The following is a 17,050-nucleotide window of genomic DNA, read 5'->3' as shown; positions in this document are numbered from 1 at the left end:
GACTGATGAGCGCTGTTTTTATCCTAATCCTAACCCCAAACCTAACCCTAAACCCAACCTCTCGCGAGATTTAGGCCGTAGCTGTATACCTTCCTGCCAAAGCCTTACTGGCGGTGAGAAATTCCTTGAATGCAACCGACCGAATGACCCCGGCCGCGGGGAAAGTCATTCCAGAGCTATGCGGTGCGAAAGCTAAGACATGATTTAAACTAGTTATTTCCTATATCCCATACCTTTTGGCTGTTCACTAAGAGATGAAAGTAACAACAACCGAAGGTATAGGGACCCCTTGGACTCTCACTCATGGTCAAGTTGCGTAAGACCTGGAAAGGCAGAGATGAATATTTGCTGGTTAAACTGTAATGTGAAGTGAGGTAGACCTGAAGCATTCACTCGTTCTGCAAACTAGACGACAGCTCATTATGTCTGGAAAGGAGTTTGAATCTCTGGAGAATATACTGCAGACGCATTTACCGGAACCAGAGCTCAAAGATGTCAGAAGACTGCTCTTCGGTAAAGAACTCAAGTAAGAGACGGACTTGTTTATTTTTATTAATGAAAAACTACAAATCCCAGACTTCAAATGAAAATGGGACGGTGCCAAAACATGCAGCTGACGATAGTTTTAGTTTGCTGCTGCAGCGAAACATTAAAGCATTGACACAACCAACTATTGCTTACTTTTGAGTAAAATGCCCAGCATCGACAGCTAAAATATTCTGGTTTTTTTGTGAAACCTCTATTTTTGGTTATGTTGTATTTACTTTTGTTAATAGGTAAACGTTTAAATCGAGTAAATTATTTATTTAGACTTTGGCCATGAGCGGCAGATTGTTTGAATTCATGTGGGGCTGCGCTGAACGATCACGTGACGTCCCATTACCGCGAGATCGATTTGAAAGCAAAGCATTCGAATCGCTCTCGCGTGGCTTCAATGTCATAAACGGATCGGCCTGCGCAGTGCCGCATGAAGTCAAACAAAACTTATGTTTTACCAGATCATATTTATTCTAAAAAAAAATCTTCTACTTTTTGTAATGAACATGCTATAGTGTAGGCCTACCTATTATGACTGTATAGTTGTACCAATATTTCAAAACAATTTTATATATATTTTTTCTAAACGATCAGAAAGCCTGATCCTAAATGAACACACAAAATACATATAATAATGAAATGTTTTTCACAACAACACCTTGAGGTTCCGGCAAACAATTTAACAAATGCATTTGTTCTTATTTGTATAATGCTTAACAGTTCATCAGCTTCTGTCATTTAAAATATATTGGGTACATTTCCTGAAATATCTTGAATGTGTGCATTACAGGAAGCTGGAACTTCCCCAGAGTGCAATAGATGCAGCGGTGGATAAAGAATTTGATCTAAAGGGTTATGCATTTGAGGCTGCGCCAGAGCAGCTCAGACCACCCAGGACTGTCCGTGTCGGACTCATTCAAAATAAGATAGTCCTCCCCACTGATGCTCCTGTGCTTGATCAGGTGAAAGAGTTCCTCTTTAGGGCCATTTTAACATAAGTTCGTTGGAGATCTTACCCCTAAGTTTATAACACATTTACAGCAATTGTCCGTGCTGTTTATGTACTTAATATGTTTAAAAACGTATTTCCCTTATGTAATATTTGACAAGATGGTACAGTATTATTGTCTCTTGAATTCAAATTGTAATATTGTTTTTATAGATCACAGCTCTGCACAAGCGTATAGGAGACATGGTAGAGGTAGCAGCTATGTGTGGTGTCAATATAGTGTGCTTCCAAGAATGCTGGAGTGAGTATGCAAACACACTCCCACACATGCCCTATAAGCTGTATCTCTACTAAACGAATTCAGGATTGTCACAAAGATTCAGCTTGAATATAAAGCGTTAAAGTTATACCATATTTATGTGTCAAATACATAAATTGCTCAATTAGATTTTTAGTTTGTTGAACGTAAATAAATTAGACTACACATCTAGATAGATAGTTTTCAACGTCAAGATTTGAAGGGACACTCCACTTTTTTGAAAGTATGCTCATTTTCCAGTTCCCCTGGAGTTAAACATTTGAGTTTTACCATTTTGGGATCCATTCCGGGTCTGGCGGTGCCACTTTTGGCATGGCTTGGCATGGTCCGTTGAATCTGGTTGGACCATTGGCATCACGCTAGAAAGTGTCCAAGGAGTTTGGATGTTTTTCCTATGTATAACTTGACTCTTACATGGCTGCGGCAGGCGTAGTGATAGTCCCCTGCCCGAAAATAGTCCCCTTGGTTAGTTTCAACAGCAGGGGACTATTTTCAGGCGATGCATAATATCATTGCACCTCCCGCAGCCATGTTACAGCAGCAAAGTCTTTTATTACGGCAGAATGAGAGTGTAGTTCCTAGCCATATCGACCTAGAAAATCTCAACTTTTAATTTTCTGTCGTTCCTAGTACACGATGTAACTACAGAAGAGTCAAATGGGAGAGATATCGGAGCTCTGTGGTTGTTTTAAGCGTGATGCTAATGGTCTAATCAGATTTAATGGATTATGCTAAGCTATGCTAAAAGTGGTACTGCCAGACCCGGATATCAGCTGAATGGATTCCAGAAGGATTGGAATCAGGTGTTTGGCACTATGGGTGCTGGAGGGTGAGCATATTTAAAAAAGTGGAGTGTCCCTTTAAGGTTGATCTGTTTATAATTGTGTTGTTTTTATTTGCTTTAATTGATTATCATTCTATTTAACTATTAACTAATATAATATTAATATGGGGTCATTAAAACTGCTTATATTATAATTATAAAATGATTATAAATATTTTGTAAGATTTATTCGCTATAAATTAAATTATAAGATATAGCGTGCATGTCACACTGCTGTCAAAAATATTATTTATTTATTTGCTATTAGTAAACAGTTTCCTGTTGTACTAAATCCAATTACTGAGCTTATTTATGAACACTGTATGACGGATTGTAAGACTTCTTGACCTCAAGTGACGTAACATGCCTGTGAAGACATCAACAGAATCTGCTTTACATCAGTAGAGCACAGCAGGGCTGTGCTGACGAAGTTCAAGCAGCACTCGCAGTTTCTCTGTTTGTGTTGGCCGTGGGTTTGCGTGCTGATGAATCAGTCGCATGCTTCAATTATAAACTTTTAATGCATCCCAGAGGTCATTTTAGTCTCTATGGGAGCCAATAGGTTCCATCACCCAAGCTTTAAGCTCCTTTTCCGCTACCCCGCGTAAACCCGTGACCCATCGGAATCTTGTGCTGTGATATCCTGTGTATCCAAGAACATCTATGATGTATGTTTGCTGTGATAGTCATGTTTAAATGCCACGTAAACAATGATAATTTTACCCCACTCTTAACCAAACACAAAAGATTAAAGATAAGTCCATAAACATACCCACTATCCTCCTCATCCTGCCTTTAAGCAAATAAATCAAGTTTTATTGGACACACAGAGTCATTTTCGAGAAATTGAACTCATAAAGCAAAATGAGATCTTTTAAAATGAAATCGATGAGTATCATTTCCTAAAATCTTTGTTTTTTTGTCCTCCTCACATAGCAATGCCATTTGCTTTATGTACAAGAGAAAAGGAGCCATGGACAGAGTTCGCTGAATCAGCCGAGGACGGTCTTACTACACGCTTTTGTATACAGGTTGGAACCGGATAACTGGATGTCCCCAGACTGGATGTCTTTGTAAACAAAATATATCTTAACATGATTTTTGGCTTAATAGTCAAATATTTAACATGACTTTCCCAATTCACCCCTTAAATTAAAAAATAAAGGTTGGAATTGTTTGTGTTCCCTATGGACTATATTATGAGTGTCCCGGTATATTGGAAAGGGAGTTACTTATTGATAAGGTGAATGTTTGTATTGACTGCAGTAGTGCTGTGCAGCTGCTGTGAGTCTTGTGATTTGTTAATGGAAATAACAGGAGGTTAATTCCAGAGATGGGAATGGGACATACTGACCACAACAAGACCTACAGGCCGATGAGCACTACGGCACGTAATTGAGAAATCTTCTGACACAGAGCTCTACTTAATAAAATAGATGACCACTGTCTGTTTACAGACGGAGCACATGTGTTCTTTCTAATGTCATACAGTTCAATGTTTACCACCAAATCACTATACTATTACTGTTGTAATGTGTTTGCGTTCCTGTAGCTCAGTTGGTAGAGCATTGTGATTTTAATAAAAAGGTTGTGGGTTTGATCCCCAGGGAACACACATGCTGATATAAAATCCATGTATTGAGTGCACTATAAGTCAGTTAGGATAAAAGCATCTACCAGATTCATAGATGTAAATATTATTTTTTTTTCTCAAATTTCTTAGTCTTTTTAGACATTGTTGTGTAAATCACAGCAATTTTTCATTAGATTTCTTTTATGGTTAAAAAATTCCATCACTGTAGCTTGCCTTAAACTGCCTTGTTTTCCTTCAGCAGCCATTACATTACTTTTTATGTTTGTAGCTGGCCAAAAAATACAACATGGTGGTGGTGTCTCCCATTTTGGAGAGAGATGAGGTCCATGGCGGAACGGTGTGGAACACGGCAGTAGTAGTGTCCAATAATGGCAATGTTCTGGGCAAAACACGGAAGAACCACATTCCACGTGTGGGAGATTTCAATGAGGTCAGTGTCACCTTCTGGCTAACAGTCCTCAGTGTGACAAAGCACAGCAACACTATATTTAATTCAATAGCATGGTATCATGTATATTTTTTTATATTTCTGCAACTGACATTTTCACAGTTTAATTAAATGTGACTGTCTGTAAAATCCATGCTGAAGTCCTAATTAGCAACAAAGTTTAATTTCAGTCATTGATTTCGGTTTGTGACATGACCTTAAAGGGACACTGCACTTTTTTGAAAATATGCTAAATTTCCAAATCCCCTAGAGCAGTGCTTCCCAGTCCTGGTCCTCGAGGCCCCCCTGACAGAAAGTTTTAGATGTCTCCTTATTTAAAACACCTGATTCAACTTATCAGCCTACTTCAAAAATGGTAAACATGTCTCCCTAACAGGCTGATGAGTTGAATCAGGTGTGTTGGATGGGGAGGCATCTGGGGCTTTCTGGGGGGGGGGCCTCGAGGACCAGGATTGGGAGGCACTGCCCTAGAGTTAAACATTTGATTTTTACCATTTTGGAATCCATTCAGCCGATCTCTGGGTCTGGCGCTACCACTTTTAGCTTAGCGTAGCCCAATCCATTGAATCTGATTAGACCATTAGCATTATGCTAAAACCAGCTCACCAGCTTATGCTGCTCTTAGCTGGATTTTTCAGTAGGGACACTCCACTTGATATTACGCAGTGCCCAAAAATAGTTCCCTGCTATTGAAAGTTACTAAGGGGACTATTTTGGCTGCTGCATAATATCATTGCGCTTGCTGCAGCCATGTTACATCAGCAAAGTCTTTGATTATTACGCCAGAATGAGAGTATAGTTTTAGCCTAGAAATCACAACTTTTAATTTTCCGTCAGTCATAGTAAAGGATGTAACTACGGAAGAGTCAAGTTTTAAATAGGAAAAATATCGAAGCTCTTTGGGGTTTTTTTAGCGCGATGCTAATGGTCTAATCAGATTCAATGTATTGTGCTAAGCTATGCTTAAAGTGGTAGCGCCAGACACGGAGATCAGCTGAATGGATTCCAAAATGATAAAAATCAAATGTTTAACTCTAGGGGGCTGGAAAATTAGCATATTTTCAAAAAAGTTTAGTGTCCCTTTTAAGCCTGGAAAAATATGCAGGATTTTTGGCTGTCCCAGATGAAGGATTACCATCGTAAAACAATCGTCGCGATTTCTGTGATTGTGGCTGTTCATCGGTGGTCCTATGTCGTACAGTGATAGAGGTTCAAAGACAAAGTTTAATTTCAGTCATTGATTTGTGCGAGTGTTTGGTGTATCTGTTGTAAAGCACATTGGTCAACCTGTGTTGTAGAAATGGTGCTATATAAATAAATTTGACATTGACATTTGACATTGACATTGACATTGACATTGTTTTCCCAGTCTTGCGTCCAAAGATGACATACAATAGTTTTCTGACAGTGTCAGAAATTTAGCATGATCAACGCACAGTGTGTTAGCTGCTACAATCTGCGTACCGGTATTTGTTTACCACTTGCGCATGCTGGTGACGTTGTGCTAACATGTGACGCAGCCGTCAAAGCCTCCGTGTCTTCATCGTACAGTCTACATCAGTGCATCAGTCAATCCTGGTCCTCAAGGACCCCCTTTCAAGTTTGAGATGTTTTCTTGTATAAAATACCTGATTCAACTTATCAGCCTCCTTCCAAAATGGTATGTCTCCCTAACAAGCGGATGAGTTAAATCAGGTGTGTTAAATAAGGAGACATCTAAAATTTTTGGGAGGGGGTCCTCAAGGACCAGGATTGTGAAGCACTGGTCTACATGTTTGTCGTACCCAAGTTTAAACGATCCATTTCGCACAGTGTGATAAGGTTATAACCTTATAGGAGTGCAAAAACACAGCACATTTTGCTGGTCCTCACTAAATAAAAGGGGTCATAAATTGATGAAATCATGTATTTCTTTAAATCTAACACCATGCACATGTGGGAGGGGTATGGCTTAGAGATGGGGTTAGGGGATAGAATATTTTATTACCCTTATATAAAATCAATGGAAGTCTATGTAATGTCCCCACTAGTATATTAATACAAACCTGTGTGTGTGTGCATGCATGCGTGTACAGTGTCTGAATCTGTGGACATTTAAAGTGGTTGAGAGCGGTTCATTTGTCCCCTGCTGTGCTGTTTATCAGTTACATGTTTTCTCTTTGATCCACTCCACACTGTGACAATGTTCATTACACTAATCTCTAACATAGGAAATGTGCCCATTTCATTTTCCTGGAACACAAACCTGCATCCAGGTGGCACACAAACAGCTTTGTCTTCAAGTAAAATATAGTGGCATGCGAAAGTTTGGGAACCCGTAGTTAAAATTCAGGTTAAAATTCTGCAAATGCATACAGTTATAAATGCAGTGCCCTTCATATTTTAAACCAAATTATTATTTTTGTTTTCATGTCTTATATTTTGAAAAATAACAGAAAAGGGCCCATAGCAAAAGTTTGGGCACCCTGCAAAGTAAGCACCTACGAGCACCCCCTATGGCAAGTATCACAGCTTGTAAACGCTTTTTGTAGCCAGTCAAGAGTCGTACAGTTTTTATTTGAGGGATTTTCACCCATTTTTCCCTACAAACGTCTTCCAGTTCCCTGGGCCGTGTTGCACTCACTGCTCTTTTGAGGTCTGTCCACAGATTTTCAATGACATTAACAGAAATTTTGTCCAGGGGTGGCCAAACTTTTGCAAAAATTGTTTTCACAAAGGAAATGCTATGTTTAATGTTGAAATCTCTCATGTCTTTTGTACAGTCTACATATTATATGGAAGGCAACACAGGCCACTCTGTATTCCAGACACAGTTCGGGAGGATTGCTGTTAACATCTGCTTTGGTCGGCACCATCCTCTGAATTGGTTAATGTATAGCGTGAATGGAGCAGAGATCATCTTTAACCCTTCAGCCACGGTTGGAGCGCTCAGGTATCAGATTCAACTGCTCTGACTCTTCTCATGGAAAAACACTGGCCCGTATTCCTCATACTGATGCTAGCGTTGTGTTACAGTGAACCAATGTGGCCGATCGAGGCTAGAAACGCTGCCATCGCCAACCACTGCTTCACCTGTGCCATCAACCGTGTGGGCACGGTATGTCCACCTGTTATTCAAAAATAGCACATAGAGTGCCTGTAAAGTAACTGTAATATATACAATATAATTATACACTCACCTAAAGGATTATTAGGAACACCTGTTCAATTCCTCATTAATGCAATTATCTAATCAACCAATAACATGGCAGTTGCTTCAATGCATTTAGGGGTGTGGTGCTGGTCAAGACAATCTCCTGAACTCCAAACTGAATTGTTGGTTCCAGACGGGCCGGTCAGAGTATTTCACAATCTGCTCAGTTACTGGGATTTTCATGCACAACCATTTCTAGGGTTTACAAAGAGTGGTGTGAAAAGGAAAAACATTCAGTATGCGGCAGTCCTGTGGGCGAAAATGCCTTGTTGATGCTAGAGGTCAGAGGAGAATGGGCCGACTGATTCAAGCTGATAGAAGAGCAACTTTGACTGAAATAACCACTCGTTACAACAGAGGTATGCAGCAAAGCATTTGTGAAGCCACAACACCTACTACCTTGAGGCGGATGGGCTACAACAGCAGAAGACCCCACCGGGTACCACTCATCTCCACTACAAATAGGAAAAAGAGGCTACAATTTGTACGAGCTCACCAAAATTAAACAGTTTAAGACTGGAAAAATGTTGCCTGGTCTAATGAGTCTCGATTTCTGTTGAGACATTCAGATGGTAGAGTCAGAATTTGGCGTAAACAGAATGAGAACATGGATCCATCATGCCTTGTTACCCCTGTGCAGGCTGGTGGTGGTGGTTTAATGTTGTGGGGGATGTTTTCTTGGCACACTTAAGGCCCCTTAGTGCCAATTGAGCATCGTTTAAATGCCACGGCCTACCTGAGCATTGTTTCTGATCATGTCCATCCCTTTATGACCACCATGTACCCATCCTCTGATGGCTACTTCCAGCAGGATAATGCTACATGTAACAAAGCTCAAATCATTTCAAATTGGTTTCTTGAACATGACAATGAGTTCACTTTACTAAAATGGCCCCAACAGTCATCAGATCTAAACCCAATAGAGCATCTTTGGGATGTGGTGGAACGGGAGCTTTGTGCCATGGATGTGGATCCATTCCCACAAATCTCCATCAACTGCAAGATGCTATCCTACTGTATCAATATGGGCCAACATTTCTAAAGAATGCTTTCAGCACCTCATTGAATCAATGCCACATAGAATTAAGGCAGTTCTGAAGGTGAAAGGGGGTCAAACACAGTATTAGTATGGTGTTCCTAATAATCCTTAAGGTGATTGTATATATATATACAGAAAAAATGCTTTCTAGGACTTACTAAGAGATTCCCAGGACATTTCCTGCTTGACCCAACAATGCGCTGTTTACACTGTGATCATATCACAGCCACAACTTAAGTAAACTGCCTGTATAAGATAAATGAACTAATATGATTAAAAAACCATGTGAAAACAATTTAAAAAGCATTATATGCCAAACTGCAAATAATGATACACAGATGCAAAAACAAGTTTATCACACAAGCACTTTTTCTTTTGCTTTAGTGGAGTCTGGTCTCTGTTAATGGTTATTATGTCTTAGAGGGATGACTTGTAATCTCAAAGGTAGATACTGTAAACCAATTATCTTTAAATTGGTTTAAACTTATTTCTACAATTTGTCATGCACTGTCCATGTTACAGTACATTGGGGGTTTGAGTTCTGTGTTTTTGCTGCCCTCTGCTGTTGTTTTCTGGGAATGGCATGGATTCACTGAGCATTTATATATCTCTTTTGCAGGAGCATTTCAAGAATGAGTTTACATCTGGGGATGGAAAGAAAGGTAATTGTCCTTTAATTTTGTGTTTGGGCACATTTGCGTTTGCATTTCTTTGTATATGCATTTTTACATAAACCATATTTGATGAATGGATATAATATGTATTAGTTAACTTAAGGACCTTTCAAGGACATTCCAAGTGCAACACCCTCAAATTCATGGAAGGACACATTTCAAGTGAGAGCAAGGTTACATTGTGTCACCTTTTAAGATATACTGTTACAGTTTCCTTTTGAGGAATGTGTATATCAAATTCAACCAATGGTGAGGCTTAACGACAAAGACAGGGTGATGCGGGAGCCAGGAAGTATATCGCTATCTGAAATATTGCCAAAGACGGCGTTACAGGGAAGCAGGAAGTATTGCAAGGGAGACACAGCATCTCGTTCTTTTCTCAGGGAACAAGAGTTAAATATGTAACCCGAGATGTTTTTATGTGTCAAACACAACTATGCAAAAAAGCAACAGTTTAGCATGTGTGCTTAAAAAGTCTAGAATTTTTATGATATTATCCTACACTACACAGGGAATAATATTATAATATAATATTTTTTCCAGAACACTTCATGCATAAAATAGATTCAAGCACTATTAATGACCTGTATCTATGTATGTATATTTTCAAAAACTTCCCAGGGCCTTAAATTTTTCCCCAGATTCACAAACTTTCAAGGATTTTGAGGACCCGTGGGAACCCTGAAAATGATAAAGTGATGAAATTTACCATAAGAACTGCAGGATTCCAATGCATTCATGAGTTGATTTGGCTTTTTCCTTGTACTACTGTCAGCATAAAAGATCAATCTATCCGTCTGTCAGTCTATCTGTATCAGTATAGGTGAGAACAGGGGACCCTGTACGAAGGTGTCGTGTTTCTAAAGCTTCAGTCAATGCCCTTTTCTCCCTTTCGGCACTCATTACTATTGCATAAGCCTTCATGGTGAACATGAAGTCCCCTCTCCTGTTTAACATCAGCAACCACTCTGTAACATGACCTGGGTCACACAGACCATAAACATATCTGAGGACACATTCAACTAATAGGGTACAAAAAATGAGAAAATGTAATGAGATTTTTTTTTGCTGCCATGCTGCTAAAAGGTTTCAAGATGTGTTACTTTTTGAGCCCAAAATAATTTGCTTTTGGTGAATAAAGTAAAAAAAAATAATGAAATACATATCAATCAGTTTATGACAAAATTATTGAATTTGACTTTCCATTATGGTATATTAAACAATATCTAATAGTTAATTGTGCTTTAAAAACTTTCAAGAGGTTGGGTAGTCATCCTCATGCCTTAATAGGAAGGTTACAGTAATCTAGTAATTCACTTATTATGCTCTTATAAAAGGTGCATTGTGTAATTTTTAAAAAGGATGTCTTGACATAAATGCAAAATAATATACAAAACTATATTATCAGGGGTGTATAAAGACCTTTTTATAATGAACCGTTATGTGTTTATTACCTTAGAATGAGATGTTTTTATCTACATACACCGAGGGTCCCCTTACATGGAAGTCGCCATTTTGGGCCACCATGTTTCTACAGAAGAAATTTTTTTTATCAAGTTGTCTCCGACGATGACATGCTTGTCCGGTGGCGGCTACCGTAGCCTCTCTATGTGTTTCAAAAGTGAGGGGTGAACAGTAGACTGAGCCGTTAGTTGCAATTCGCAACCTCACCACTAGATGCCGCTAAAATGTACACACTGCACCTTTAACATTAAGGGAAGTATTAGCTACATTAAAACACTCCTATGATCAATGAATGACATTTTATATTTCACCCTTCATTTCTGTTCGGTGTCTGTCCGTAGCGCACCATGACTTTGGGCACTTTTATGGCTCCAGCTATGTAGCTGCACCGGACGGCAGCAGGACCCCAGGGCTATCCAGAACCCGTGATGGACTGCTGGTTACTGAGCTCGACTTGAACCTTAATCGGCAAGTTGCCGACAAATGGAACTTTAAGGTGAAATCAAATCGGTTCACATTATCATATCATATCCAAAATTCTCATGGATATAGGACTACATCTCTTAGTAATCTGTGTGCCATTTACAGTATTTATGTGATTCACAATTCTCTCCATAGATGACTGGGAGGTATGAAATGTATGCAGAAGAGCTCGCCAAAGCCGTCCGACATGACTTCAAACCCAACATTATAAAAGAGTGAGAATGTATCAGCATCTGAAGGACAGAGAGGAGCCAAGACCTGCAGGTCCCACATTTCTGAAGCCCAACATTTTTCACAAAATAACTGCGTAGATCAACAATAGACGTAGACATTTGGATTAAAAATCAAATCCAACTTTTATTAACTTCTTAAACGCAACTATTTAATTCTTCAAAAATAAAATTTGCCATATTACCATTGCGTATGTCATTTAAAAAATGCACAAGCTGACACCTGATCTTAAAAATAAAAGGAAAAAGCAACATTTTAACCTGAATGATCCAAGATTAAATAATAATTATGGCTGGCAGGAACACCATAGTGCAAGCATTTCATTACAAACCATCAAGCATGAACCATTTGAACCACTGAGCAGTCAAAGTGTGTTTACAGGACAGGCAAAGCATTTACCATACTGCAGCACTGTATTTCAAATAGAGCACATCTTTATTCTATAAAACACCTGACGGTTAACCTTTAAGACTAAGCTAAACATAGTATTCCTTGTTTTCCTTTTCTTGAAGGCAATCATTTACAATATGGCAACTATGATTAACCTCAACACAATAAATTCATGAGCAAATCAATACATAATATTTCTTATACTTCTAAGAGACTCGTCTTGCTAATATACTGGTGTTGTGAGCAATTCCACATACTTTATTAACGTTTACATTCGTTTTACTAATTTACATGAAGTTATGAAAGACGACCTGCTGAAACTGATCTTGGGAAAAACTCCTGGAAAACTATCGGTATCAATCCAGATGTATTGCACCTATGAAATGTTCCTGTCCCAGTAGTGGAATATATTTTAGCATGCTGGACTTGATGTTACCTGAGTTTCAAACATACATTCCCTCTTTCACACCAATAAAATAATTCGCTCAACTGTACAGTGGCTTACGAGAGGAAAATAAAAAAATGAAATACATTTCAGCCCCGTGATTTTCCAATGTCACCCTGAACAAACAGAATGTGAGAATATCTTTACATGAATGAAAAACTATATACATTCCTCTTCTACCTCTGTGGCAGAGACTATATAACTCAAATGAGCTATAGATAAAAATATATATCAACATCACAGTAATACATAAGTTATACTTAGCACAAGCTTAAAAATTATTTCGTCTCCCTTTCCTTTCTGTTATTAATTCATAACCTATCATTCAGTGGCCGATTTAGCACCATGGTAATGTTGTGTGCGACGCTATAGCTCTGATGTGGACCATGCCACCATGAGGAGGTGGCAAGTACTAACTGCTATTGATCGGCAGCGTTGGTACCTGTTGGCAAAAATGCAACCCAGTCAACCACAGTGGATGGAAAAGGTGTGTTTTAAGTTTGTATTCTGACACTGCCGGAGACTCAGCCTTCTTTGTAGACGAATAAAATGTCCTCATCCGTTCCGTAACTTCTTCTGGCATCCTCAAAGTTTTTGAAGCTTGTGCAGCAAACCCCTTAAAAAGAAATGGCAATGTATGAGCCAAACTGTTGAAATGCAAAGCCATAAAGAGGTTTTTAATTTTTTGAGGCCATTCTAATGCTAATTTTAGGATACATACGGTCCGAGTAGGCAGGATTGTTGTAGAAAATGCTACCAGTTTTCCGGTTAAATCCGCACACCGCTATGAAGTGTCCCTGGTACTCTGGCTTTCGACAGAAGCACTTCTGACCGACAGGAAGGAAGCAGCAGTATTTGACAGAAGTAGAGCACAGCTCACACTCCAACACCACTGCATTGACCAGCACTATGGCCACGTGACCTTGCTCCAGGTGGCTCTGAATCTCCTGAATGGTAACAGAGCTATACAAAAGAAATCTGGTCAGACGTTCAGCTTACCGACAATATAAAATACACTATATATAGTACTGTGCAAAAGGCCACCATGCCACAATTAGATTTGTTGTTTTTGCAATGTTATAGTGATCATATATAATTGTTTTTCAGACTCTTTAACAGAATACATTCAGAAAATACAGGAAATGTGTATGTAGTATTACAAACTGTTTTATAAAAATTTTATAAATTATAAATGTAACTAAATTATAAAAATGTAAAGTTATGTGTCAAGTTTTTAGGGTAAACTCCCCTTCAACTTGAGCAATAGCAGGAAACTGCAGGATCTCCTAAACTTAAATAAAATTAATAAAATATTAAATAAATTTGTCTTTTTACTTCATTCTGCTCAAAAACACTCAAGATGTGTTAAGTGCCAACAGAGGTCACACTAAACACTGACTATGCCTAAAGAAGACATTTAGTCCTAAAAATGTATTTAATATAATTTTTTTGTACATTTTTTCCTGTTTTTTTCAGTTTGTATCAAAATAGATTGAAAAATAAATATGGATCGACATTAAAGACCTTACCATTTCTTAACTATAACGCCTTTGTCTTCAGCCTTCAGAAAGAGGTCATTTACCCGGTCCTCTTCAGTGTCAAAATGCTTCTTGTAAAAAGACTAAAAATAAAAAAAACACAGAAACAGAAAAAAATTATACAGATAACTTTACCGACTTTCCATTTATAAATGGTCAGATGACTGGTTAGGTGCCACACAGGCACATTGTAATAACTTTTTTGGGGAAATCAACCTACAAATGGCAAATTTTTAGTTGAAATTATTAAGGAGAATATTGTCATTAAAGCGTAACTAAACCCTAAACCAACTTTTTTAGTTAATGATCTGTAAGAATGGGGCTTTATTAGTGCTGTTCGTTGATTTTAGTACGTTTTTTGACATTTGGATATAAAGTGTTTCAATACTACAATATATGGTGTAAAAACGTCTGAGTGCTGCCCTCTTCAGGTTGAACGGTGGCTACTGCAGTTGAATTTTCCTATTGGATGTTGGGTCCAAACAATGATTCGTGACGTAAGCAGGTTCAAGATCACCACGCCCTTGTTACGATCTCACCTCACACCAGTTCGTCCCCTCTATCTCCTTTGGATCTGCCCACTTTTCTTGCATTTTTCAAATATTGCCAGTGGGTGGAGTCAGGCTTTGACCAGGGGTTTAGTTACGCTTTAAGGGATAGTTCACCCAATTAGGGCTGTCACGGTTATGAATTTTAACTGACGGTTAATTGTCAAATAAATTGCGACACTTATGAAGATTAATTGCCTGTTTTAGGACTTTGACGGTTATGACGATTAATTGTTTGTTTTATTGCTTTGACATTAAATTTTTTGTTTGTTCATGAAATAATTTTCACACATTTGTTGTGATTATTTAAATTAAATCTTTTGCAAGGTTTTTTTGGCAGTACGTTTTAAAACACATATTAAAACACACAGTTATAGGGTTAAGTAATCTGATACTGTCTCGTTTATACAGGCGCTGCAGCTCCCCCTTGTGTTTTTAGAGAGATGTGCAATCATTGCGGTGATCTGAAATCATCGCGATGAGGTCAAACAATCGCAATGAGAAGATTATTTAATAATTGTGACAGCCCTACACCCAATAATGAAGGTTCTATCATCATTTACTTACTCTCGCTTACAAACCTGAATAATTTTTTTTCTGATGTACACAAGGGGAGATATTTTGAGTAATGTTTGTAAACAGATCGTTCGTGAGCCCCATTCACATCCATAGTAGGGCTGTGACGATTAATCGCGTGTCCCATTAAAAATACCTGTCTGAAATTTATTCTGAATCCCGAGGCTGCGATTCTGTGTTTCATGCACAGCTAGTGCATGTACTACAGCGTTTTGGTCAGTGGTGGAAGTACGGTGGAAGTGAATGGGGCTCACGAACGGTCTGATCGCGAACACCCCTCAAAATATCTTCCCCAGTGCCCATCAAAACAAAGAAATGTATACAGGTTTGCAACAACATGAGAGTGAGTAAATGATTAGAGAATTTTCATTTTTAGGTGAACTATCCCTTTAACATCGATGTGAATGTGGAACTGTGTACCTGGTTTCTGAAGCCCTTGTCCACACCGAGCGTCTGTGTGCAGAAGCAATGCTTGATCCCCAGCTTACACATGAGATAAGCCAGGTCAATAGTCCACACGCTCTCTGTGAACTCCAAGTCTGAACATATTCTCAAAAATTCTTCCTCACTCACTGGATGCAAATACCTATTCACAAAAACAAGTATGTTAACATTTCTCATTAAAGTAACAATTGAAGATAATTGTTTAAAATTGTAGAAAAACGTTCACTAGGCCCAGAGAGAAACTGCATGTACTTTTCACAAACTCTGGGTTGGTTTGTTGTGAAATAAACATCAAAATCTGCCATACTTTCTGCTTATTACTTAGGTTGCATACTTACTCGAGTACCATTCTTGAACAGGCCAAGCCACAATCCCAGTGGTACTGCTGCTGGATGACAGGTACATTTAACATCACATCATCTGCCCAAAACAAGTTCAGAATGTTACACTTAAAAAACATTGAAAGACTAACTAAACAGCATATTTATAATGGGTCTTACCTACCATACATTATGCATTATGTCATATACAGTATTTTAAACGGCATTAGGTTTTACGGAGAACTCACAAGTTTTGAATCAAACACACTCCTGCATTACTCATGTTTCATTGTGAATGTCCACCTATATACAGGTGTACAAAAGTGAACGGGAACAAGGATCAGAATGATACTGTACGCACTGATCATTTAATACGGATAGTATCTAGGTTGTGTTTTGTCTATATTTAATCTCAGATTGGTAACTCTGAGATTCGTACAATGCTAACTGAGTAAACAGTAAGCTTAGCTGTCATCTAATCAATTTAACTTTAAATTTCATTCAAGTGTATTAGAAACTCACCGGTCATGCTGCAGTTAGTGTGTGTCTCTTGTTGTGTTTCAGTGTTGTTTCATAAATAAAGACTGACTGTTAGCAGGGTTAGCCGACAGCGGTTGCCCTTCTGTCCTCAACATCAAACACTCTACAATCTCTTCATGTCCGGGTCAATAAAAAGCCGTCGATGGGCTGTTGATGATACGGTAAAACGGATTTAAAAACTCTGCCTGTTGTATCCACGCCTTATGTTCATTCCCAAAAATGAATGCTCCACTTCCTCGATGTCACTCCAAAGCAAACACCGGGCCAAAGAAGCGGAACAGCGCCCTCTGGCGGCGGAAGTAAATCACATTTCTACATTTTTATTTGAGTGAAATAATGTATTTTACTAATTCTTTATTACTATTTAACTAGGTGAAATTTAAGTAACATCTCATTTCACGTGGAGGTTTTATTTATTTTTCAATGTCAATCCAAAGCTTTCGTCGGCGTGTTTATAAGCAGAAGAAACGGAACGCCATCTTCCGGACGTAAAGG

The 17,050-nt window shown here is 38.5% G+C and overlaps 2 protein-coding genes across 3 annotated transcripts; one reads left to right on the top strand and one right to left on the bottom strand.

The window, feature by feature from the left end:
* The first annotated feature begins 136 nt into the window (after positions 1-136).
* upb1 (ureidopropionase, beta) lies at positions 137-11,937 on the top strand. Its single transcript, XM_055168020.2, has 10 exons — positions 137-526; positions 1,328-1,499; positions 1,700-1,787; positions 3,565-3,659; positions 4,491-4,652; positions 7,433-7,602; positions 7,686-7,767; positions 9,522-9,564; positions 11,382-11,536; positions 11,659-11,937. The coding sequence occupies exons 1-10, from the start codon at positions 423-425 to the stop codon at positions 11,740-11,742; spliced, it is 1,155 nt and encodes a 384-aa protein (XP_055023995.1). The 5' UTR covers positions 137-422; the 3' UTR covers positions 11,743-11,937.
* On the bottom strand, positions 11,861-16,831 carry gucd1 (guanylyl cyclase domain containing 1). 2 transcript variants are annotated; one of them, XM_055168023.2, is made up of 7 exons: positions 16,538-16,831; positions 16,264-16,318; positions 16,034-16,115; positions 15,672-15,837; positions 14,119-14,210; positions 13,311-13,552; positions 11,861-13,205 (listed from the first exon to the last, which is right to left on the bottom strand). In XM_055168023.2, the coding sequence occupies exons 3-7, from the start codon at positions 16,105-16,107 to the stop codon at positions 13,114-13,116; spliced, it is 666 nt and encodes a 221-aa protein (XP_055023998.2). In that variant the 5' UTR covers positions 16,108-16,115; positions 16,264-16,318; positions 16,538-16,831; the 3' UTR covers positions 11,861-13,113. The 2 variants fall into 2 exon arrangements, with proteins under 2 accessions (XP_055023998.2, XP_055023997.2); XM_055168022.2 differs by lacking the exon at positions 16,264-16,318 and having other exon boundaries at positions 16,538-16,829.
* Positions 16,832-17,050: the final 219 nt, after the last annotated feature.

Source organism: Misgurnus anguillicaudatus, chromosome 5, assembly GCF_027580225.2.
Source record: "Misgurnus anguillicaudatus chromosome 5, ASM2758022v2, whole genome shotgun sequence".
Classification (NCBI taxonomy): Eukaryota; Metazoa; Chordata; class Actinopteri; order Cypriniformes; family Cobitidae; genus Misgurnus; species Misgurnus anguillicaudatus.
The sequence above is the reverse complement of the archived record's forward strand: the minus strand, read 5'-3'. Positions and strand labels throughout refer to the sequence as shown.